Source organism: Leptodactylus fuscus, chromosome 9 (genome assembly GCF_031893055.1).
Source record: "Leptodactylus fuscus isolate aLepFus1 chromosome 9, aLepFus1.hap2, whole genome shotgun sequence".
Taxonomy (NCBI): Eukaryota; Metazoa; Chordata; class Amphibia; order Anura; family Leptodactylidae; genus Leptodactylus; species Leptodactylus fuscus.
Genome location: NC_134273.1, coordinates 17,462,979 through 17,487,153, shown reverse-complemented (window position 1 = coordinate 17,487,153; position 24,175 = coordinate 17,462,979). Strand labels below are relative to the sequence as shown.

Here is a 24,175-nt window from a genome sequence, read left to right as displayed (position 1 = left end):
CGCAGCAAAAAAGCGGAAAACTTGGCGGCCACAGTTATTTTCTTTTGCGGACTTTCTGCTTCCATTATAGCTATAGGAAAACTGCCAGCATTTCCATAGGTATACAGTAATTGACTCGTCTTGATTTCCAAAACCGGAACAGTTTTGGAAATCACAGCATGTCCATTGCGTGCATTTTTCTGCAATGTGTGGTTTGGATTCTAGTGAATCCCATCCAATTTGCAGGAACTGTAAAACACTGCGGTGTTTACACCACGTGGGGTCCCGGCCTAAAGTTCCAGGTTGCAGAAAAGCTACTTTTTTTGTTGCAGATCTAGCTGTAGTTTTTTGAGGCAAGGCAGAAGGCCGCCTCAGGTTCCGGATAAAAAAACAGGTAGCTGCGAGTGAATGCCAGATTAGGCCCAAATGAATGGGCCTGGGAGGGAGGGAGTGTCTATATTTCCCATTCCTGTTGATGGCTCCCTTGGCTTTGGCTCAAAAAAACCCCATCAAAATCTGCAACAAAAACGTAGCCTTTCTGCAACACAACAAGGGCCTCAGCCTAGTAGAGTATTCGAAATGGGTTTTCTAAAGCAGACAACCTAAAATACGTCAAGTTCATGATTCACATGTCCCCAAAACCTCGGCAAGCGGCGCTTGTTCCCAGCGATCACATGGAGAGCTGTTGTCAAAAGCTTTTACCAGTTATAAAATATGACGGGAGAAAATCCAGATTGATTCCAAATAAACTTCGGAACGCGGCAAAGCGTAATCACAGTAAAACTAATAACAAATATGTAACCGGAGAAAATTCAATTGGCCGATGCCGAGCGCTGATCAAACCAGCGTAAAGGAACAGAAAAAAAAAATTTAAGTAAATAAATTTGGTGACTCCTGCCTGTTTCTAGTGTAATGAAAACTTAATGATTTCCATTTTCTTTTGACTGCCTGACCAGCTCCCAAATCTCACTTGTGTAAGAACATTTATGTACTCGAAATGACTCTGATTGAAGGGAAGTGCGCGCCGACATCCCCCTGGATCAATTTGCTTCTTTTCTATTTGATGTGTGTCAACAAAAACCAAGGAAATACTTTGTAAAATAAAACAAAAAAAAAAGATATCAGCCGGGTAGATCTGAGCCTGTTCTATCATAACGGGATTGTTGCTGGAAGGCAAAATGTCTTCTGGAACAAACAGTCATCGCATATCATCGATGGAGGCGCCGTCAGCGGGGGAGCTAAAAAATATTGCGCCAATGGACAGCCTTGACCATACGTTCGTGATACAGGGCGCGATAGAAGTCAGGCTCAAATCTGTTTTCCAATAGCGTTCTCATTTGTCTTATTAAACGGGATGAAAACAATGTTGATGGATTTTTAATCTTGAAAGATAATATAACATTATTTTATCATATAGGAAAATTCCAGTAATCCAGAACACTATGGTCAGATATTCCTGAAAACATGGAAGTGGGAAATAAAAAATTCCCATTTTGGGAATTCAGGAAATTGTTGTTTGTTCCCCTCTTTGGACTGACCAATGGTCCTCCTGCCATGACATCTTCCCCCACTAGGGCAATACCAAAGACATCTTTGATGCACCTTGGAAAGGTCAAGCATGTCAGATGCCACCTGCCTAATACACTGCCTACCAATAAGTATTTGGACACCCATGCCAATGAAGATATCTGCGGCCGTGATGTACGTCACGCCTAACGCTGTTAAATAGGAAACAGCATTGGCATTAGTCACATGCAAGAGGCCACGAATGGGCAGAGTTGTCCGATTTTGAGAAAGGGGTAATTGTGGGGTACCACAGAAATGGTCGATCCTTAAGGGATATAGCAAGCAAACTGAATTACCCAAAATCAAAAGTGGCTTATGTGATTACGAAGTGGAAGGTGAACGGTGATTGTCGGAATGTTCCCCAAGACGGCAGACCCCCGAAACTGGGAGATAGAGACCGACGAGTCCTGGCCAGAGAAACCGCACCCAACCGATTGCTCACATACACCAGGAGTGTCACCAGGAATCCGATGATCGCTCAATACCATCCATAAGGAAGCATCTGCTGGGGTCTACCAACTATTGGATAGGAAGCAATGTTGTTTTTCTATTCTACCGCAGGTGTCCAAATACTTATTGGTAAACAGTGTATTGCGCAGGTCCAGCCTGGGCTGCCCAAACAACTGTGACCCATCAAGTCATAGACTTCATAAGACTTTTGATGGTGTCCATTACATTTTGGTGATACAGTAGCTGGGCCTGTGGTAGCAGACAAGATGGCCTTCACTCTCCACATGCATCAATGAGCCTTGGACACATGTTCCTTTTGGTGGTCACCGGTTGTCCTTTCTTGGGTCACTTTTATTAGGTACTAACCAATGTGTACCTCAGGTTTAGAAGATGCTCTGACCCAGTTGTCATCCCAATTTGTTCCTTGTGCAGATCTTCACTCTTGCCCATTTCCACTGCCTTTAACTTTAAGAAATGACCATTCACTTGCTCACTAATCTATCCCAGATCTGGACAGGAGCTATTATTCTCTTATCGCAACCCTCAACCCTTCCCAAAATAAATGGCTGTACATTAAAAATCTATATAGTTTACCTCCCCAATGTCTGCCATACTGCTGCCGCTGTTTCCGCTTGACTCCCTGTCTACTCCATGATATGACGGCCAGTGGCTTCCTCCGCAGCGTTGTCTGTTAGTCACAGATACCCCCTGCTCCATTACCTGGTCATAGACAAGGCTCAAGCGTGAAGTGTTTGGGACTTACAGGCAACGTGCCATTACATCAAGGAACTGACAGGGACCCAAATGCAGAAAACAAAGCGGTGGCAGCAACATGGTGGGCGCCAGATAACTGCATTATACATGTTTAATGTATCGCCAATCATTTTTTAGGAGGGTAGAGGATTGCCTTAACTAGTTTTAATGTTATGGCTTATCAGTACAATTCTGTATCCACTCATTCTGATTATCCTGAAAAATAGCACAGAAATTTCTCTACCCATACAAGTGATCTTTTCATAATCCAGAACTGAAAATCCAAAAATCCTAATAATCTGTCACGTAGAGCGAGTCTGGAGGCTCAGGATTTAATTTGGCTTGTCTTCTTTGAGTTTCTTTAGAAGTTCATTCGTTTTTTTTCTTCTGTCATTCAATAATCCAGAATAATTTATGATATTGGCACCTATCAAAATCAGTTAATTCCAGATATATATATATATATATATATATATATATATATATATATGGGCTTTGGGGCATGGCTTTCCATTAAAGGGCTTCATCATCTGCTGCTACTAAGTACAAGATACACGGGCTGACTGATCCACCGAGATGCCAAGGGATCCTGCAGTGGGCCACAAAAAATAAGGGCCCCATATTCCTTGCAAAGACTAACCCATGTAGGAGTAGCTTAGTATCAAGGACGTATTACTAATGGTTAATTCACAAATAATAATTTATTAACCCTCACCGCAGATATGTCTTGTGCGTTCAAAGAGAATACGATGCAGTTAAAGGGATTCTACCATTGAAATTAATTTTTTTGGCGATCACACGTCGGAATAGTCTTTAGAAAGGCTATTCGTCTCTTACCTTTAAATGTGATCTCCGCCGCGCCGTTCCTTAGAAATACCGTTTTTTACCGATATGTAAATTAGTTCTCTGGCAGCGATGGGGGCGGGCCCCAGTTCTGAAAATGCGATGGGGGCGTCCCCACTGCTGCTCGAGAACACAATCCTGCGACGCCTCTATCTTCGGCTGGATCCTCCCCTTCTTTTGTCATGTTCCTTCAGCGTCACCTCCCACGCCTGCGCAGTTGGCTCTGCCAGACACTAGTAGAGCTGACTGCGCATGCCGGCTGCCATTTTTGGGAGGCTGCTCTTGCTCTTGTAGTTCAATACAGGAGCGGCCTCCCAAAAACGGCCACCGGCCGGCATGCCCACTCGACTCTGCTGGTGTCTCACAGGCAGAGCCAACTGTGCAGGCGTGGGAGGTGACGCTGAAGGTAGACGACGAAAGAAGGGGAGGATCCAGCCGAAGATAGAGGCGTCGCTGGAGCGTGTTCGCAAGCAGCAGTGGGGATGTCCCCATCGCATTTTCAGCGCTGGAGCCTGCCCCCATCTCTGAGAGAGAACTAATTAGCATACCGGTAAAAAAAAAAACGGTATTTCTAAGGAACGGCGCGGCAGAGATCACGTCTAAAGGTAAGAGACAAATAGCCTTTCTAAAGGCTATTCTGACGTGCGATCGCCAAAAAATTCATTTCAATGGTAGAATCCCTTTAAAAGTGAACTATATACAGACATGTAGTGTAGGCCCCAGAACCATTCCTCTGCCGGGCCCAGAGGATATCTCCACCTAGACACATTTCATGGGCGGTTCCAGGTCCTGCACTGTCAATAGTGTCACCTATAGCCGAGCGCAGATCAGATACGGCCTCGGCAGCTCGCTGTGATGTGACCTTGTCCGTGGCACATGAGCTGCAGGCTGGCGCGCTGACAGCCAGCCTAACAGAAAAGACAGATGGTACTCTTTCGAGGTTGGAGTTCAGTACAATGATCAGCATCGAGATAAAGACAGGCCTGGCGCGGCGAATATTAAACACCCAAATCTGCCAGACAAATAAAAGGTCAATATGTTAAACTCAATCTAAACACGGATTTAGCGGTGGCACAAAGTGTCGATGACGAGGAGCTGGCGCATTTCACAACCATGTACAAAGGATCGTTCGGGGTGAAGCTTCCACTCTGTCTCCGAGGATGGCGGCGGCGAGAGTCTTATCCGGAGCCCTGATTATTAGCTCATTCATTGAATACGTACTTTACTATGATTGGCATTTCCCCTTTGGATTACTGTATCAGGCTGTGGGCATTGTACGTCTCTGCCCTGGATTCTTAGCATTAGACTGAAGGATGTTTTTGAGCCCTTAATAATCCAATCAGAAACTTAAAATACAGAACTATCTCCTCTGTCAGACACTTTTGTCCGGATACACATGCCCCTTCGCCGTGCCGCCATTGGCTGATAGCTGGAAATAAGCCGCTCTCGTACGTGATTTAGTCCTGCATTTCAATAGTCGAGGCTATGGCATTTTTATTCAATTTTTTATTACAATATTTTATTTTATTTTTCCAGTTTTTTTTTTTTTTCGAAGCCCAAAAGATGAACTTATCTCGTTTTTTTTCTTCCGAAAACGGACTTCAGGCCTGACTATAGATCCCTGCATTATTTTTTTTCTTCTACTTTTGATAAGAAGCCAATTCTTTAATATTCCCCAAAATAAAGCCTTCCGCCTATTTGCCAAATCACTCTACAAAGAGAGTCATTGAAAGGAAAATTTCACAAAAAAAAAAAAAAAGCTGAATATTATGCAGCTCTGCTATAAGTAAGGTAATTTTCTGGGCAACTTCCAATAGTCTCTAATGAAAAAATGTCATGACAGCCAAGATGGGAGGCTGGAAAATGTTCCCAGCGCTGAGGACGCCGCCAGCATCACAAACAAGTGGAAAGATGCTTAAAGTAAATAGTTTTCTTCTAAAAAAAAAAAAAAAAAAAATCAAATTGCCTGGAGGTTTAAAGCCATAGCAATAGCGGGTCTCTCCGACAAGAGCAAAATGGAAGATTAAATGCTCAAAAACTTTTACGAAATTTTTTTTTCCTAAGAAGGCTGACTCGAAGCAGGACATATTGTAAAATACATTGATGGTACTATCCATATTGGGGTGTACAGATAAAAAGGGACCAACTTAAGATCCCCCTCTATGAGCCAGAAGATAAAGCTGCTACCCAGTAATTGCATCCGCCCTTCCATATATTTGTATGGTCAGCATGTAATACCACACTTCTCCTCTAGTGGCCACTGCAGTACAATATATAGCGATCTTCTGATCAACAGAAGTGATTCAAATGTTACAAATGGCTTTCTTGATGCACAAATATCATGAAGATAAGAACATATGTGTGTCATGGGATAATACATATAATACATAGCACATCTGTTAAAGGGAGTCTGTCACCAGAACCCAGAATAACAATCCAGCCCCACAGATAGATAGGTTAGGGTCCTCTAAATTTAATGGAGTTTTACCCTTGTGAATCAGTGCACCTAATACCCAGATGTCGCTGTTGTTGTTAATATGTAAATGAGCTCTTCTGAGCAATGAGGGTGTGGCCAATGTACCAAAGTATACAGACCCCCAGATTGTAAGACAGAGAGACAGAAAAAGGTGATGAGAGGAGGGAAAGAGGAGAGACAGAAAAGGCTGTACAGAAGCAGGGGGGACAGGGGATGATAGAGAAAATGCAAAGAGCAGGGAGAGACAGATTGGAGCTGGGGATGATATAGACAGTAGGGAGAAGGAGGATAGACAGACTGGAGTATAGGGGTGATATAGACTGCAGGGAGAAGAAGGAGAGACAGACTGGAGTATAGGGGTGATAGAGAGACTGCGGGGAGGAGGAGGAGAGACAGACCGGAGTATTGGGGTGATAGAGACTGCGGGGAGGAGGAGGAGAGACAGACCAGAGTATAGGGGTGATATAGACAGTAGGGAGAAAGAGGAAAGACAGACTGGAGTATAGAGATGATAGAGAGACTGCAGGGAGGGGGAGGAGAGACAGACTGGAGTATAGGGGTGATAGAGACTGCAGGGAGGAGGGAGAGAGACAGACCGGAGTATTGGGGTAATAGAGACTGTGCGGAGGAGGGGTAGAGACAGACCGGAGTATTGGGGTGATAGAGAGACTGCAGGGAGAAGGAGGAGAGACAATCTGGAGTATAGGGGTGATATTGAGACTGCAGTAGACTACAGATACTATGGTACGCCATACATTACAGTAATACCTCCTTTTTATTGCACCGTTTGGTATACGGCAGGTAGCAGTATACAGGAAGGACGCCGTATATTCCACTGATACATTTGCTTTCAATTATAATCCATTATTTCAATTCATGACAGAATAAGGACACGTGCTGATAGGTTCTGACATCCATCAATGGCATCAAATACATCCCGAAACGTCTGGGAAGATGAGAGCACACGCCTCACACATGTGTATAGAGAAGAAGTGCTCAGCTCAGTGCTATTATCAGGCAGTATACAGCGGCCATGTCTGTATATAGTTACTGCGCTATAATTATTTACATTCGTCATTCATGCAGACGCGACATCTGAAAATACAGACTAATATTGATATCATGAGAACCATGTGTAGACCCAGCTGTGCCTGATAGAAAGTCCGCCTCCAGCCTGTGGATATAGATTATATTTCCGCTGAATTAGTGCAGGTGAAAACACCTCCTGTTGCTTTAATCCTTAAAGGGGCACGCACCTTTTCGGCAACACCAGTCATCATCGCTTTAAATGTCCATTATATCAAACGCGGGCCAGATAACCTGAAGGGAGAACCTTAAATCACTGCAGATTTTCACTTATGGAAGCCACATTTACAGAGTTTGGGATAAAAAATGATGTGTAATTCCCAGACCCCATGTAAAAAAAACGGATTGTGATATATTATGGCACACACCATAAGACAAAGGCAAAAACGCATCCAGGATAAGAGCGGATACCAGAACACATGACATAGACGACAGTTAATAATTCACAAACAGATTATTGGCCATCGAAAAATGTTTGTAGTTCAAAGAAGCTTTTTCCCAAATCCGTTCTCAGGATCGGTCGTGTCCTAGCAGAAAGTGTGACATGTGATGCTGCATATTATATATAGTTATACCCTATACACATCTGTTGGACCCCCATCGATCAGGAGTATGGGGGGGTCTGTAAGTGCCCCAGTGGCACCATGTAATGCACATGTTTGGCCAGGGCTCCATTCACTTCTATGGCACACAATGATCTCCAGCAGTCTCCAAGAAGTGCCGCTCCAGCAGGTGAACCATGGCTCTATTCACATGGGCACTTGGGCACCATTCTTAGGATTGCTACAGATCCCAATGATCGGACCCCGATCACCAAACCATATATATGGTATAAATGTCATCAACAGAAAACCCCTTGTAAAGGACTGCCCAGTTGTCCAATTTGACAACATAATCTTAGGCTAAGTTCACACTGGGTATTTTGGTCAGCTTTTTGAGGCCGTATCCACCTCAAAATCCTGACCAAAAAGACGAGTCCCATTGAAATCAATGGGAGCAGGTCAGTTCTTTTTTTCCGGGAGCGGTTTGTTCCAACTTCCAGAAAAAAAGAAGCGAGGTGCTCATTCTTCAGGCCGGGTCGCCTCGCGACATCCGCCTGAGGACACTCCCGACTAGGTCCATTCATTGGATGCACCGGCATCCAGTCGCAGCTTCCCATATTTTGGACCAGAACCTGAGGCAGCCTCCGTCTCAGGTTCTGGACCAAAAAACCCCAGGTGAACCCGGCCTTAAGATGATGGCCTTAAGCAGACAATGCCTTTGTGTGGGTTTTCTCATCACTACCTCACAAGACCAGAGGATGTCATTTCCAGATACAGCACCCCAAATTATATCCATTATCAAGGGTTTCTAAATGGTACTCCCCCTTAAGATGCAGAGACACGATAGACCTTTAGGGCTCGATCACAAGGGGCAAGAGGGGGCGGATTCTGACGCCGATTCCAGCTCGGGATCTGCCCCCTCACAATGGAGGTCTATGTAGACCGCTAGATTTCTTTTTTCCATGAGCGGTATGTTCCAGCTCACGGAAAAAAGAAACAAGCTGTCCCTTCTTCAGGCGGATTCTGCAGCTGATTCAGCCCCTTCGTCCATCTCGCATCAGCATCCTCCGGACTAGGCCCATTCATTTGAGCCTACTCCGGAGGGGGAAGCAGTGACTGTCGGAAGCCACAACAGTCGTGGCAGGCGCATTTTGGTCCAATTCTGATGCGGCTTCCCGCATCAGAATCAGGAGCAAAATGCGTGGGGCTTATTCCCATGTGAATGAGGCCTTAGTATGTCTTAGCTAGGCTTTCATTTATCCCAGGTAAAGAATACCCAAGCACAAACCCCACCAGACACACAACCCCGTGACTCCTCTAGCGCACCAATGGTAGGTAAAATAAGAGAACCACAACGAATGGAAGTGAACCTGAAATCCAAGCCGTGTGGTCCCCGTTTCTGGAATCTCATGTCTATGACCAACTTGTAAATCCACTAGTGCACCAGTACATCTGCAGCACTATCACAGCCACATGGAAACACATAAGTGCCATGGAGGACAAGGTTTCTGATGTTATTTCATTGATTAAAAGTAAATTTTTATATTTTTGGAGGCTGATCTTTGCTTAGACCATGTCCATAAGTCATCCAGGTCTATAAGCCAGGGGGCCCAGGGGCTGCAGCTCCGCTCCCATTACCTGAATAGTTGTGTTGTATGTGCTCCCCATCCACTGCTATATCTTCTGGCGCTCTGTGGCTGCTGGAACAGATGATGGCGCAGGGCCCTGGTGTCAGACCTCAGCAGACTAAATACTGATAACCGATCCTGTCATCAATTTGGGGCGGACAACCCCTTTCCCATGATGACTCCTCTACACCGCCTATTTATAGTAATATACAATGGAGGGCTTTGGCACCCCCCATTCTCCCAGGCATCAGGTGCTGCACCTCCTTTAGCTACGCCTGGCAGACGCTGCACATTTTCCAGCCTCTTGCTCTCTAACATGGCAGACAATGCCGCGCCTGACATTGCATCTCATCTTTCCAACAGCTTTGTGCTCCGAGGCAGCCGCACTCAGGTATTGCTGGTCCCGCAATATATTACTCCCGGGGAAATTAGATTTTCTGTGTGAACTGCAGCAATTCGGAAAGATACTTTTCATTTAGATCAGTGCAGAAAACGATTCTGAAATGAAGCCAAATGCAGCAACCAAATCATCCGTCATTTTTATAACACAATTGAATACAGCTTTGTATACACGGCTGAAAGCGCCATTTAGAAGGTATTTAAAAAATGTGTGATCCCCCCCCCCCCGACACTCCGCATGTAAACACAGCTTACATTTGTCTGTCCGAGCCTATCCCTATAGAGAGGCTGGAGCGGAGGGGAGAAGGCCGGGCCTACCTGGAATCACAGAAGCAGCTCCACAGTCCTTGGCCGTGACTCCACAGGAGGCGATTGAAGACGCGATTAAAACTGCGGTACAAGTGTAAACACTCCACATCAGACACTTTCCAGATGCGCTGAAGAACCGAACGAATGTTTGTTCTCACAATGTCCAAAATCTAGGGAAGAAATGCAAAAAAAAGAATATTTCAGTCCTAAAAACCCAAAGGAGACGACAACAGCTGCACGTATGTCTTCTGTACAGTGTGTCAGCGTGGGTAACATATAGCAAAAGTTTTATGTTAAGACCCCACATACAGTAGTTTTTTTATGTAGATTGTGAGCCCCATACAGATATCACAATGTACATTATTCCTATCAGTATGTCTTTGGAGTATCGGAGGAAATCCACGCAAACATGGGGAGAACATACAATCTCCTTGCAGATGTTGTCCTTGGTGGGATTTGAACCCAGGAGTCCAGCGCTGCAAGGCTAACCACTGAGCCCCTGCAGATTTTTGTTTTCCTCTGAGTTTTTTCTTCCCCTTTAGGTAAAACACTTGTGATTTTGCAACTAAAAACAACACACTGCGATATTCAAAAACACAAATTGTTTTAAAAACACAGATTTTCCGCAATTTATTTGTCCAGTAATATGTAGATGAGCTGAAAGGCCGGAAATGTTTTGCTGGTACTGTAAAAAGCAGGGTCTTTTTATGCTGCGTTTTTCCGCAACGTCTGGCCTCTGCCTTAGGACTGTTTAGAAGAAATGCTGCAGAGTAAAAACGCTCTTGGAAACAGAAGGGTTAATAGTTGATTTTTGTCAATTAACAAAACGAAGTGGATTAAGAAAAGAGAAATGTAAATCCCATCAGTATTTGGTGTGACCGGGGCTGTGGAGACAGTAGGCCAAACCACCAAACGTCTATTCCCCGACTACAACTCCGACTCCTTCATAAATGGCGGACAGGCAGATGCTGCAAAGCTCCAATAATTCACAAAAAAATGATTGATTCCTATGAAAGTATATATGTAATAAAATATATATGTCATTAATAATACCATTTCCAACTCCAACTCCACCCAAAACTAAACCTAACCCCGACTCCAAAAATCCAGCTCCACTTCCAAGACTCATCTCCTTGGAGGAAGAGTCCTGAAAGTAATGATCCGGCCCCCGCAGAGCCCTGATCTCATCATCCTCCAGTCTGTCTGGGATGACATGAAGAGACAGACGGATTGGAGCAAGCCTACATCCACAGAAGATCTGTGCTTAGCCTTCCAAGATGGCGGCTGGAACAACCACCCTACCAAGTTCTGCCAAAAACTGTCTGCAAGTACCGAGAAGAACTGATGGAAGGCGTAGGGCAAAGGTCACACCGAATATTGATGGGTTTACCATTCTCTTTCCTTCATTCACAGTCCTATATATCCACCATCACAATATTGTCTATACCGCTTGCAATTGCAGCAGAAGCTCAGCAGTGAGAGTATAATAGTTTGTCACGGTCAGAGTAACCACAGTTCCTTGTAACTCCCCTGGAATTGCTATATCTGCACTTTACACTTTAACAAGACGGATTTCTAACTATATAAATTCACACGTTTGTGTTTTTTTTTTCTTGCAGGGGATCCAAGAATAAGAATTGTCCAGAATTATGATAATGCAAAGAATTTATGTCGAAAATCTCCGGGCAGAGTTCACATTTCATTCTAGCGCAGGGTGGTAAGAGGAGGACAAACTTGTTTCGACTGATCTGACAGTAGCTTGGAAGATTAATGCTGCATTTTGGATCTCTCTTGTGAGACCCACGGAGAGTCAAGCTTGGATATGTTCCACTCCTCACTTATTTCTGATAGGCGCTCCAATGCTTCTTGGGGTTATGCCAGCTGTATCTTTGGCATACGACTTCAAGTCTAAAATAGCCTTCTAGCAGTGAAAAGATTAACCACTGGAATACTGCAAGGCTTAATGTTTCTATTGGTTCCTCGACAAAGAATCGATGGAGACTGAAGTCTTAAACTGAAAAAGTTATTATCATAAATCCTAAATATTACATAGCTCTGCAGGAAAGGGCGGAAAACTGGAGGCTCGTTCGGGACAATTACATTACGGAGAACAGATAAATAACCCAAAGGACAATCAAGTGTAAGACTGTGCACACAAGATGTAGAGATCCATAATACAACACCATTGGCATACATAAGATAAGATAAGAGAATCCTTTAATAGTCCCACAGTGGGGAAATTTCAGTATGTTACAGCAGCAAAGTAATACAGATACATGCCCCCCATTACATGAACTCCGTATTAGGTTGGGGCTTTTTTGGTTGCAGATTTTGTTGCGTTTTTTGGAGCCAAAGCCAAGACTAGATTGAGTAGAAGTTAGAAGTACAAGTTAAACGATGTAACGCGGCGTTCATTCTGACACATAAACTCGTGTCAGAATCAGCGCTTCAAAACAGAATCCCATTGACTTCAATGGGTTCCGTCTTGCGCGTGCGCTACACATTGAAAGCAATGGGAGGCTTTTTAACCCATTGATTTCAATGTGTTACGCGCGCTAAACGGAACCCATTGAAGTCAATGGGATCTGTTTTGAAGCGCTGATTCTGACACGAGTTTACGTGTCAGAATGAACGCTGCGTTACATCGTGTGCACGAGTTTACACGGGGTATTTTGGTCATCTGCCTCAAAATCCTGACCAAAAAGACGGCTCCCATTAAAATCAACGGGAGCCGATGCGTTCTATTTTCTGGGAGCAGTTTGTTCTGGTTCCTGGAAAAAGAAGCGACATGCTAATTCTTTCAGGCGGAGTCGCCTCGCGACATCCGCCTGAAGACACTCCCTCCCGAGCAGAGTGTGCAAGTGCACTGCACTGGCATCCAGTCGCAGCTACTGGTATTTTGGACCGGAACCTCAGGTTCCGGATCAAAAAGCCCCCTGTGAACCCGGCCTTAAAAGTCCTATATAATTCGGATTCCATTTGTAGCTATTCTTTACTCTGGCTCAAAAAACTGCAACAAAATCTGCAACAATAAAAGCTGCGTTTCCGCAATGTGCGACCTCAGTTTTACTGAGATATTAAAGCAAGGCTGTCACGTCATGTTGGGAGTTGTAGTTCTGCAACAGCTATAGAGTTGCAGGTTTGGGAACATGGATGATGGGTGTAATCGAAACAAAAAAAACCTGATATATATCTGTACTGACAAGTAACAACTACAACCAGCAGCATGGATACTGGCAATGGTGGTCTTGGACCTCCCACAAAAGTGAATGGAGCTGCTGAGAGTTGTAGTTTCACAGCAGCCAGAGGGCCAAAAATAGATAGGAGTAGATAATGAGAAGATCTGTCTTGTGTATCTCAATATATACTGGCAATGCTTTTCTAATAAATCTTTATAGTACTGTTCCTCTGTTATTCTGCCTAGAAATGTATGACTTTTACGTTACCACTAGGGGGCATATCCGCAAAGAGTCTCCAATTAGAAGTGTCAGTATGAGACTGTATAAGGTCACACCCACGGAGAATGGTAATACCTAGTTATTCACTCATTCATTTGTAGGAGGAGTAACAGAGGAACAGCCCAATGCAAAGTTATGAGAACATAAAACAGAAAGTTGACCTATGAGTAATACGAAACATATCTTACCTTTCTCTGCTTCACAGAATCCAGCTTTATTAACCAGTAGGAGGCTAACTTGGGTTTGTGATATCGCCAATTCTCCATTATCTGTACAAGACAGTGGGAACAATGTGTTAGGAACAATAGAAAGTAGGTAATGACACTATACAGGAGTGGTACTGTAGCTGGGAATCGCATCTATTGTATCTACACAGTGCTTATAAGCAGGGGCGGGGCAAACGGTAAGCAGGGGATGGCAAAGCTACAACATAGCTGTTTTCCCTGCCTACGAGGAACATCAGAGAACCATGGGGGCAATTCCTCATTCCCTCTATGCCAGTTTTCTGGCACAGGGGATGATATTGAGGCGCACTACATTGTGTGAATGTGTGCGAGCAAGGTGGGGATAGGGACGGGGACGCCTCGGCCTGACAAATTTATTATAACTCAACTGGCTTGAGTTATAATAGAAATCCATGGAAATTCCTAACTGGCGTAAATTTCCATTCTGGCATAGAGATGTCCATACGATTTATAGAGAAGCGACTGCAGCCTCTACATAAATCTCTGTGTCCCTGCATCACTTGGGCTGTATATTAAGACTGGCCTATGATACGCCGGTCTAACAAATTTGCCCCAGAGTGTATGCATTCAGAAAAGTGGTGAGTGCTACATAGAAGACAAAAAAAGTTGCAATTTTTTTGCACAAAAAATTTAGATTATATACCCCACAAAAATGTCTTACAAGGTATGACATATTTTCTCCAGTGTAGAGGCATTATCCTAATAAGATCACTGTCTGTTGCCGCGGACTCCGGAATCCGTGGCAAGCTCGAGCAGGACACTTATGTTTTCACTTTCCTACTCTGATCTCTGCTGACATTGAATACAATGGAAGGCAGAATCAGGGCGGAATTTACTGCTTATTTTGGGGTGGTTAGTAGGGTTAAGCTGACCTTGAGATTTCAGGATTGATTTTAAAATCTGATTTCCGATCATTTTCCAGCCGATCCTGATCGTGAAATTTGCTCGATCGCCGATCGGGATCTGATCTTTCCTGATCCCGATCGCTCAACCCTATTAATGATATATACTGTATATGAATAGGGTTGAGCCGATCTTGAGATAACTTCCCACCCCGATCCCGCCAGAAAAGATCGGGCTCAGAATTCTAATCGTGATCATGAAACTTACTCGATCGCCGATCGGAATCCGATCTTTCCTGATCCCGATCGCTCAACCCTATTCATGATATATGTATGAATAGGGTTGAGCCGATCTTGAGATAACTTCCGACCTCGATCCCGCCAGAAAAGATCGGGATCGGAATTCCAATCGCGATCGTGAACTTTACTCGATCGCCGATCAGAATCCGATCTTTTCCAATCCCGATCGCTCGATCCTAATGGTTAGCGTATGTTCAGCATGTGAACATACCCTACCCCCTTTAAGATGAACGCATTGTCTGAATACCCCATCCCTGATCCAGCACAATGTCCAAACATTCCCCCGACACGGCTGAAAGATTCATCCACCTGTTCTATATACTCTGCCCGCATGCGATGATCCCTCGCGGACCAAGCAAAGAGCGTAAACATTTGCGGACAAAATGGATAATGCGATGCAAGAACACATGTCCTGCCAGTGTCATCCGTCTCCAGGAGAAGTGCGGGTCCTGAACTTTGTTGATTATTATTGCTATTTTATGGGCTGCTTTTTCCGTAGGCAGATTCCAAGTGCTAAAATGTTTAGTGCCTAAGGCAGCGAGCAATGCATTACTGGTCCCTGCAGCCGGAACACGTTTCAGTCCTGACAGCTTTTGGACGGTGCTACCGGTGATTTTTCAGCCAGTAAAGGCTGTCTGGGAAACATTCATACTGAGTAAACGTTACCTCCAATGTAAATGGTCCCTACGGTCCATTTCCACCAGAGCTGTAAACTAAGAAAATACTTTCCCTGTATCCGTTCGGTAAGTTATTTGATCACATTGGTAGAAATGTCTGGGTGCCCGCTGAGAGTTTTTCTTGAAGAGCATCCAGAGGTTGTAAAAAGAAGAACATAAATCTTTCCCCGTTTTTTTTTTTTTTCGGAACGTCAAACGTCGTGGGCAATCGTCTGTAGGAGCGGGGTTATAACCGAGAGGGAAAGATTCAGCTGAATTTTAATTGTGTAAAATCCCTGGTCCATTGTGAGGTTGTTTTTTTTCTCTTTGTGTTGCGAGAGCCACTTGAGTTACATACAGACAGTCGGAACAAAAGTGTAATTAAAACCATTTAGTTTTCGGAGAACGCTCGTTTGGTTAATTTGATCTTAATTATGAAGGTCTTGGATTTTCTGAGCGGTGCAGAAACAGCGGGATTGTGCATTCAGCGTTTTACAGGACAATCAAAATGACCCCACGCAACAAAATGACATTTCCGAGGATCCCTGCTGCAAACCGCACTTACACTGGAGAGACAACAAACATCTCGGCTTCTAGAAAAAAATTAGACTTCATATCCTATGGGCCGTAAATGATATTTTTATGATTGGCCATTTGTTTGATTCTTTTTTTACTTTTTATGTGTCTGTGTATTTATCCTAAGCCAAACTGTATTAAATGGTTGTCTGAGAGGTACAAAAATTTGGTCAGGGGAAAGATAATGTTAGCAGAGAACTCACCTTACTGATACATCACAGCGCAAGTGAAGTCTTCCATTCCATTTCTCCACTTCACAAACTCCACGTCGTTGCATCCTCAAATAGTCGCTGCTCCGCAGATTCTGGCACAGTTGGAATTTTTTCTCTAGCCCTCACCATTCCTGAGCAATCAGTGTAGTTGTTTTCAATGCCTGATATACTATCTAGACTCCCTAAGGTCAAGTGGGTGGTGTCAGGCAGGAGCAGGTAAGAAGTCGTGACACTGCCTGGAGCGCTAAATCACACCTCTTTGCCTGCTCCTGCCTGATACCACCCACTTGACATTAGGGAGTCTAGATAGTATATCAGACTACACTGATTGCTAGGGAACGGTGAGGGCTAGAGAAAAAATTCCAACTGTGCCCGAATCAGTGGAGCAGCAACTATTAAAGGATGCAACGAGCTGGAGTTTGACATTAGGGAGTCTAGTTATCACGTCACGCATTGAAAATAACTTACTCAGGAACGGTGGGGGCTAGAGAAAAAATACTAAGTGAACCAAAACGGTTGAAGGGATGCCTATTAAAGCATGTAAAGAAACAAAGTTGGTTCAGGTGGTGGAAAGGGGTGGAGAATTGAAGTGAGTGCAGGTTTTTATTTTTGTTTCATTCCATTCCTTGGACAACTTTTTAAACGCTGGCGACCGATTCTTAGGATAGTCTATGTATATTTGACTGGACTGGGTCACGGGTCAGCAGAATGGATGGACCCTCAGTACAATTCAAAGGGAAGTGGTTGTGCCAGTTACGATAACTCATCCCCATTCACTTAGCGGGGACCTTTCGCCACCTTCACCAATTCCAAATCTTTATCTCATTGAATAGGCAACACTCCACTGATTCCAGAGAAGTTGGAATTATTTCTCTAGCCCGCAATGTTCATGACTAATTGGAGCTGACAGATTCAGCATCAGATATGCTAATTAGGCTCACTACTGTCAGGTGGGCGGTCCCAGACTGGAGCAGATAGTCAGAGACCACCCACTTGACAGTAGAGAGCATAATTAGTATATTGGGTGCTGAAACTAAAAGCACAATTTCCCCGGAATGGCAAAAACTACTGGAATCAGTGGAGAGGATGCCAAGAGTTGGAGTTGGTGTAAGTGGTGAAAGGTACTCCTTAAATGGGACTGGGATGTGAGAGGGGACATGCAGCCAGTGGAGGATGTAGCCCTTCCATCCAAAGATTATTGGGGCCTTGAGGGTCGGTCCCTACAAATGAAATATTAATGTCCTTTGCTAATGATGGTCCAAGTCCTTGAAAATCTCCTTAAAGTACAACTCCGGAGATATACCTAAACCATTGTACCCAGTGAAGTCCAATTCTTATCCATAGGGGGCAGTGTTATCCTTTAGCAGTTAGTACTGGTACAGAAAAGATGGGACTGAAAAAGTTATGACTATTTTTTGAGCTAGAAAGTTGCTGAGGGCAGTTGTCACCTCCGTTCCACCCTCTGGGCAGCTCAAGGAAAATCATTTTTAAGACTGGTATTGTTCTTAAGTGACCTAAGCCTGTCATATAAAGAGGTTGTCACATTTTGGTACACTTAATACCGTACATTGGGCTATGAGTGTATGAAACGCTTTCAGACAGAACTGTAGCAATAGTTTATGTTGGCGGATATCTTTAATGAGTACAGACAGATGGATACAGAAAAGGCAATGAGTGTTTCTTGGCTTCAATAGATTTCTTCGAGTAGAAAAAAAAATCAATTCTTCTTTCATATATGGAAGAGAATAGCGTATCTCGGCACTCACAGGGAAAGACAAGTAGCGGACCATCGAAAATTGTGGATTATGCGACAGATAGAGAAGTAAATGCAATGACCCTTAAAGTGAACCTGTTATGTCTGAGAACAGGATATAATAGAGGAGAGAAGCTGAGCTGTGTGATATATAGGGTTATAGGATAGAGGAGAGAAGCTGAGCTCTGATATATAGGGTTATAGGATAGAGGAGAGAAGCTGAGCTCTGATATATAGGGTTATAGGATAGAGGAGAGAAGCTGAGCTGTGTGATATATAGGGTTATAGGATAGAGGAGAGAAGCTGAGCTCTGATATATAGGGTTATAGGATAGAGGAGAGAAGCTGAGCTCTGATATATAGGGTTATAGGATAGAGGAGAGAAGCTGAGCTCTGATATATAGGGTTATAGGATAGAGGAGAGAAGCTGAGCTCTGTGATATAAAGGGTTATATGATATGATGGAGAGAAGCTGAGCTCTGTGATATATAGGGTTATATGATAGAGGAGAGAAGCTGAGCTGTGTGATATATAGGGTTATATGATAGAGGAGAGAAGCTGAGCTCTGTGATATATAGGGTTATATGATAGAGGAGAGAAGCTGAGCTCTGTGATATATAGGGTTATATGATAGAGGAGAGAAGCTGAGCTCTGTGATATATACAGTTATATGATAGAGGAGAGAAGCTGAGCTCTGTGATATATAGGGTTATATGATAGAGGAGAGAAGCTGAGCTCTGTGATATATAGGGTTATATGATAGAGGAGAGAAGCTGAGCTGTGTGATAAATAGGGTTATAGGATAGAGGAGAGAAGCTGAGCTCTGTGATATATATGGTTATATGATAGAGGAGAGAAGCTGAGCTCTATGATATATAGGATTATATGATAGAGGAGAGAGGCTAAGCTGTGTGATATATAGGGTTATATGATAGAGGAGAGAAGTTGAGCTGTGTGATATATAGGGTTATATGATAGACGAGAGAAGCTGAGCTGTGTGATATATAGGGTTATATGATAGAGGAATGAAGCTGAGCTCTGTGATATATAGGGTTATATGATAGAGGAGAGAAGCTGAGCTCTGTGATATATACAGTTATATGATAGAGGAGAGAAGCTGAGCTCTGTGATATATAGGGTTATATGATAGAGGAGAGAAGCTGAGCTGTGTGATATATATAGGGTTATATGACAGAGGAGAGAAGCTGAGCTCTGTGATATATAGGGTTATATGATAGAGGAGAGAAGCTGAGCTCTATGATATATAGAGTTATAGGAGAGAAGCTGAGCTCTGTGATATATACGGTTATATGATAGAGGAGAGAAGCTGAGCTCTGTGATATATAGGGTTATATGATAGAGGAGAGAAGCTGAGCTCTGTGATATATAGGGTTATAGGAGAGAAGCTGAGCTCTGTGATATATAGGGTTATATGATAGAGGAGAGAAGCTGAGCTCTGTGATATATAGGGTTATATGATAGAGGAGAGAAGCTGAGCTCTGTGATATATAGTTTATATGATAGAGGAGAGAAGCTGAGCTCTGTGATATATAGGGTTATATGATAGAGGAGAGAAGCTGAGCTCTGTGATATATAGGGTTATATGATAGAGGAGAGAAGCTGAGCTGTGTGATACATATGAAAGTCAGTGAAGTCTCACAAAGTATCTTCCCTGCCTTCTGTATATATATGTATACACATGTATGTATGGACTTACTTCATCTATAATCGCGCATGTTTCATCTTCATCCATCTTCCCTGGAAACCTAATCCTCATATTCTGAAGAACAAGCAAAGTCTGTTTCGTCAGCTCCTCTTCCTGGTCTTTGGATAGGTGATGTAGCCCGGTTTCATTCTGAAGAAGCAAAATAAAAGTATATAAGTCTATATAATGTCTATATAAGCATGTAAAAGTAATAGCAGAGAATACTGATAGAACAGTTCAATATATGGAGGTATAAGATCTTACCGAATAACGGGGCAGATTCACTGAAATGTGCCAGTATTATGGTGTAAATTGTGCCCCAAAAATTGTGCCAAATGTATTACTATCTTTAGACCCTATTTGTGCGTCACCTGACCAAGAGATGGAATTCCTGCAGCGCAAATTCTGCTGTGTTAGCTTACCCTAAATTTCTCAGAATGCACAGTGCAGACACTGAAACAGCAGGGAGTCCTGGGAGAGGTAGGAGCTGGAACTGTAAATGCAGGTGCAAAATTACTAAGATTTATTATTGTTGGTATCATGGCGCAAGCAGACCCCCCCAAACGGAACCCGAGGCGCAGATGTGAACCGGGCCTAGGTTTGCACTGTCTATTAGTAAATCTGGGCCCATGTGTCTTGTCCTTTCCCGCCTGCCCTTTGTGTAATGGGAGTAAATTTACTATTCCCTCTATAGCATTGAAACCTTCTATAGATGGGAATCATTAAGGAGCAACTTTGACACATGAGTCTTTTATTTTCTTGCACCATGAGTCTTTTTGCTACAGTCAGCGGAACGAAGTGAAGACCAAGGAGTGCCGCATCCGAGATGTTATTGGTAGACTAGTTACAAAATACAGGATGAAAACAGGCGGGTACTCACCAGCGTTGGGTACATACTGCTGCAAGTCCCCGTGTGCGGCACCCGATGTGACGATGAGCTACGATTCAACGAGTTGGTCCGGTTCCCTGAAGTCGGCCTCGAGACTTGTGCGGTTACTTTTGATGAGAGCGGTCGCTGCGGCTCCAAGTGTGGAGACTGTGCGTTAAGTGCAGTGATGGAGCGGGGGCAGCTCACAGAGCGCCTAATCGGGGTGGATGATGAGGATGGCGATGAAAAGGTAAATGGCCGGGATTTAATGGGAGGCTTACAATGTACTCTACCTGTACAAAACACAGAAAACGGTGCGTAAGTTTTGGCATACAACCCTCGTTTGAGTATAATTAATTCATGTATTGAATTCTGATTCATGGAGAGACAGATTGTATTACTACTGGTAGAGCTGCCGGCAGTCACCACTAGAGGGAGCACAGGAGCTTGCTGCATACATAGTAAGCTCCTAAACCCACCTAGTGGTAGCTCTCGGTAGTTTTATCATATAGTAATAGAAACAAGTGCAGGATTAATAAAATATCTCAGAATGTAGAGTAGGAACCACTAAGCAAAGTAATGAACAGATCCAGCTATTTGGTATAAAAGCTTTGGGAAGTCAGACATTTCCAGCGATGGATTAAATACACGGCCCTGAGTGTGTTTGTGGACACGGCCACGCTTCATTTCACGTGCTAAGGGTCGCGGCTGATTAATGGACACTGGTTGCCGGCAGTAAGAAAGATGGGGGCTGAAACGCGAGGCTAAATTATGCAAATATATGGAAATCTATTTCCAGATACATGTGACAGATAAAATCCATTGCTCTTCTATCACTCAGTATGGCGTGTTATAAGGGGCCACTGTCTATAACCCAACCATTTACCCCGTACCTAAACGTCTTCACTTTATATCTATACTAGCATTACCCGTGACTTTGTCTGTGCCACTCTCACTCCCTGCGCCAATCCCCACTTACACAGGCCCACACTCCCCCGCGCACCCATCCGCCTTTCCCGCGCATGCGCGGCATCGTCGAGCCAGTTTCCTCGCTGTACCGCACCAAAGCCCGCCACTCCCATCCACGCACAGCATCCGTTACCCGGCACGCACCAACGTTCCCCGCCAGTGCTCCCCCGGGTGGCCTCACTACCTATTATTAGGGGTGAGTGACCCACTTTTAGAGTAGCCTATGTTTCCTTCCTGGCCAATATGTAGCCCTGTGTGAAATTTCCAAAAAATCCGTTCAGCCGTTTGGCTGTGATTGATCCGCAAACATCCAAACCCACAAACATCCAAGGCCACAAACATCCAAACCCACAAACATCCAAAGCCACAAACATCCAAACCCACAAACATCCAAAGCCACAAACATCCAAACCCACAAACTTTCACATTAGGATACATATCTACACTCACCGGCCACTTTATTAGGTACACCTGTCCAACTGCTCGTTAACACTTAATTTCTAATCAGCCAATCACATGGCGGCAACTCAGTGCATTTAGGCATGTAGACATGGTCAAGACAATCTCCCGCAGTTCAAACCGAGCATCAGTATGGGGAAGAAAGGTGATTTGAGTGCCTTTGAACGTGGCATGGTTGTTGGTGCCAGAAGGGCTGGTCTGAGTATTTCAGAAACTGCTGATCTACTGGGATTTTCACGCACAACCATCTCTAGGGTTTACAGAGAATGGTCCGAAAAAGAAAAAACATCCAGTGAGTGGCAGTTCTGTGGGCGGAAATGCGTTGTTGATGCCAGAGGTCAGAGGAGAATGGCCAGACTGGTTCGAGCTGATAGAAAGGCAACAGTGACTCAAATAGCCACCCGTTACAACCAAGGTAGCCAGAAGAGCATCTCTGAACGCCGCACAGTACGTCCAACTTTGAGGCAGATGGGCTACAGCAGCAGAAGACCACACCGGGTGCCACTCCTTTCAGCTAAGAACAGGAAACTGAGGCTACAATTTGCACAAGCTCATCGAAATTGGACAATTGAAGATTGGAAAAACGTTGCCTGGTCTGATGAGTCTCGATTTCTGCTGCGACATTCGGATGGTAGGGTCAGAATTTGGCGTCAACAACATGAAAGCATGGATCCATCCTGCCTTGTATCAACGGTTCAGGCTGGTGGTGGTGGTGTCATGGTGTGGGGAATATTTTCTTGGCACTCTTTGGGCCCCTTGGTACCAATTGAGCATCGCTGCAACGCCAAAGCCTACCTGAGTATTGTTGCTGACCATGTCCATCCCTTTATGACCACAATGTACCCAACATCTGATGGCTACTTTCAGCAGGATAATGCAATGCCATGTCATAAAGCTGGAATCATCTCAGACTGGTTTCTTGAACATGACAATGAGTTCACTGTACTCCAATGGCCTCCACAGTCACCAGATCTCAATCCAATAGAGCATCTTTGGGATGTGGTGGAACGGGAGATTCGCATCATGGATGTGCAGCCGACAAATCTGCGGCAACTGTGTGATGCCATCATGTCAATATGGACCAAAATCTCTGAGGAATGCTTCCAGCACCTTGTTGTATCTATGCAACGAAGAATTGAGGCAGTTCTGAAGGCAAAAGGGGGTCCAACCCGTTACTAGCATGGTGTACCTAATAAAGTGGCCGATGAGTGTATATATCTGTAGCATTACACCCTGTACCCATTGACCTACACCAGACAGTCTCCATATTGAGGAGTGGCTCTATTGATTGTAAGAAGCTTTCTCTAAAGTGGCTTCCTTAAATGGCCGATCCTAAGTTCACCTCATCTACTTTATTGCCGAATACTGTAGCCCAGTCCTATTAAAGGGGTTTTCCAAGGCTAAATCAATTGATGACCTATGCTAAGGATAGGTCATCAATATCAAATCGGTGGTCGTCCAACACCAGAGATCCCCATCAACAAGTTCTCAGCAGCTGAAGCACACAGAATGCATCAGGAAGCAGATAGCTCCGTTCTCTGTATAGTGGCCAGACCTGCTACTGCAGCTCAGCCTCCATTCACCTGAATAGGAGCTGAACCGTAGTGACTGAGACAGAGCTCTCTGCTTCATTCTCTTTGTATTAGTTGTTGTGAACAGCTGATCATAGGGGTGCCGGGTGTAAAACCAACACAGATCTGAATGATGTCCCTGATGCACGTGTCCTTTCCTTAGGCCATTGTGTGTGACCACTGAGACCAATCAGCAGCCTAAGGAAATGGACATGGGACGTCACAGTCACCGGAGCAGCAGGACAGGATGCGCTTGGAGACACCGGACACAGATGAGTATAGGTTTTTTTAAAAATTTACACTTTACCCTGGCCTCATATTAAAAAAGTGGCTATTCCAGACAACCCCTTTAAGGCACCCTCTTAGCCACTACCCCTTCCTAACCACCCTTATTACTAAACCACACGTGACCATAGTCAGTCACCAGATCCGAACGTACTAGACCTCTCCAGAGATTTGTACTTGTGCTCCTCCAGGTCGTACGAGACCTTCTTCTCCTTCACCAGTTTCTCCTCCTCGCTGTCAGAGCTG

General features: G+C 44.2%; 1 protein-coding gene across 1 annotated transcript in view; it reads right to left on the bottom strand.

Annotated features, from left to right (window-relative positions):
- Positions 1–24,175, bottom strand: part of TTLL7 (tubulin tyrosine ligase like 7) — a 131,878-nt gene that overhangs the window by 5,704 nt on the left and 101,999 nt on the right. The window contains exons 15-19 of the mRNA XM_075287036.1: positions 24,084–24,175; positions 20,658–20,938; positions 19,790–19,927; positions 13,678–13,758; positions 10,041–10,201 (exon numbers count right to left, since the gene is read on the bottom strand). The exon at positions 24,084–24,175 is cut by the window's right edge and continues 86 nt beyond it. Coding sequence (XP_075143137.1) covers positions 10,041–10,201; positions 13,678–13,758; positions 19,790–19,927; positions 20,658–20,938; positions 24,084–24,175 — 753 coding nt within the window. The remainder of the gene's footprint in view (positions 1–10,040; positions 10,202–13,677; positions 13,759–19,789; positions 19,928–20,657; positions 20,939–24,083) is intronic.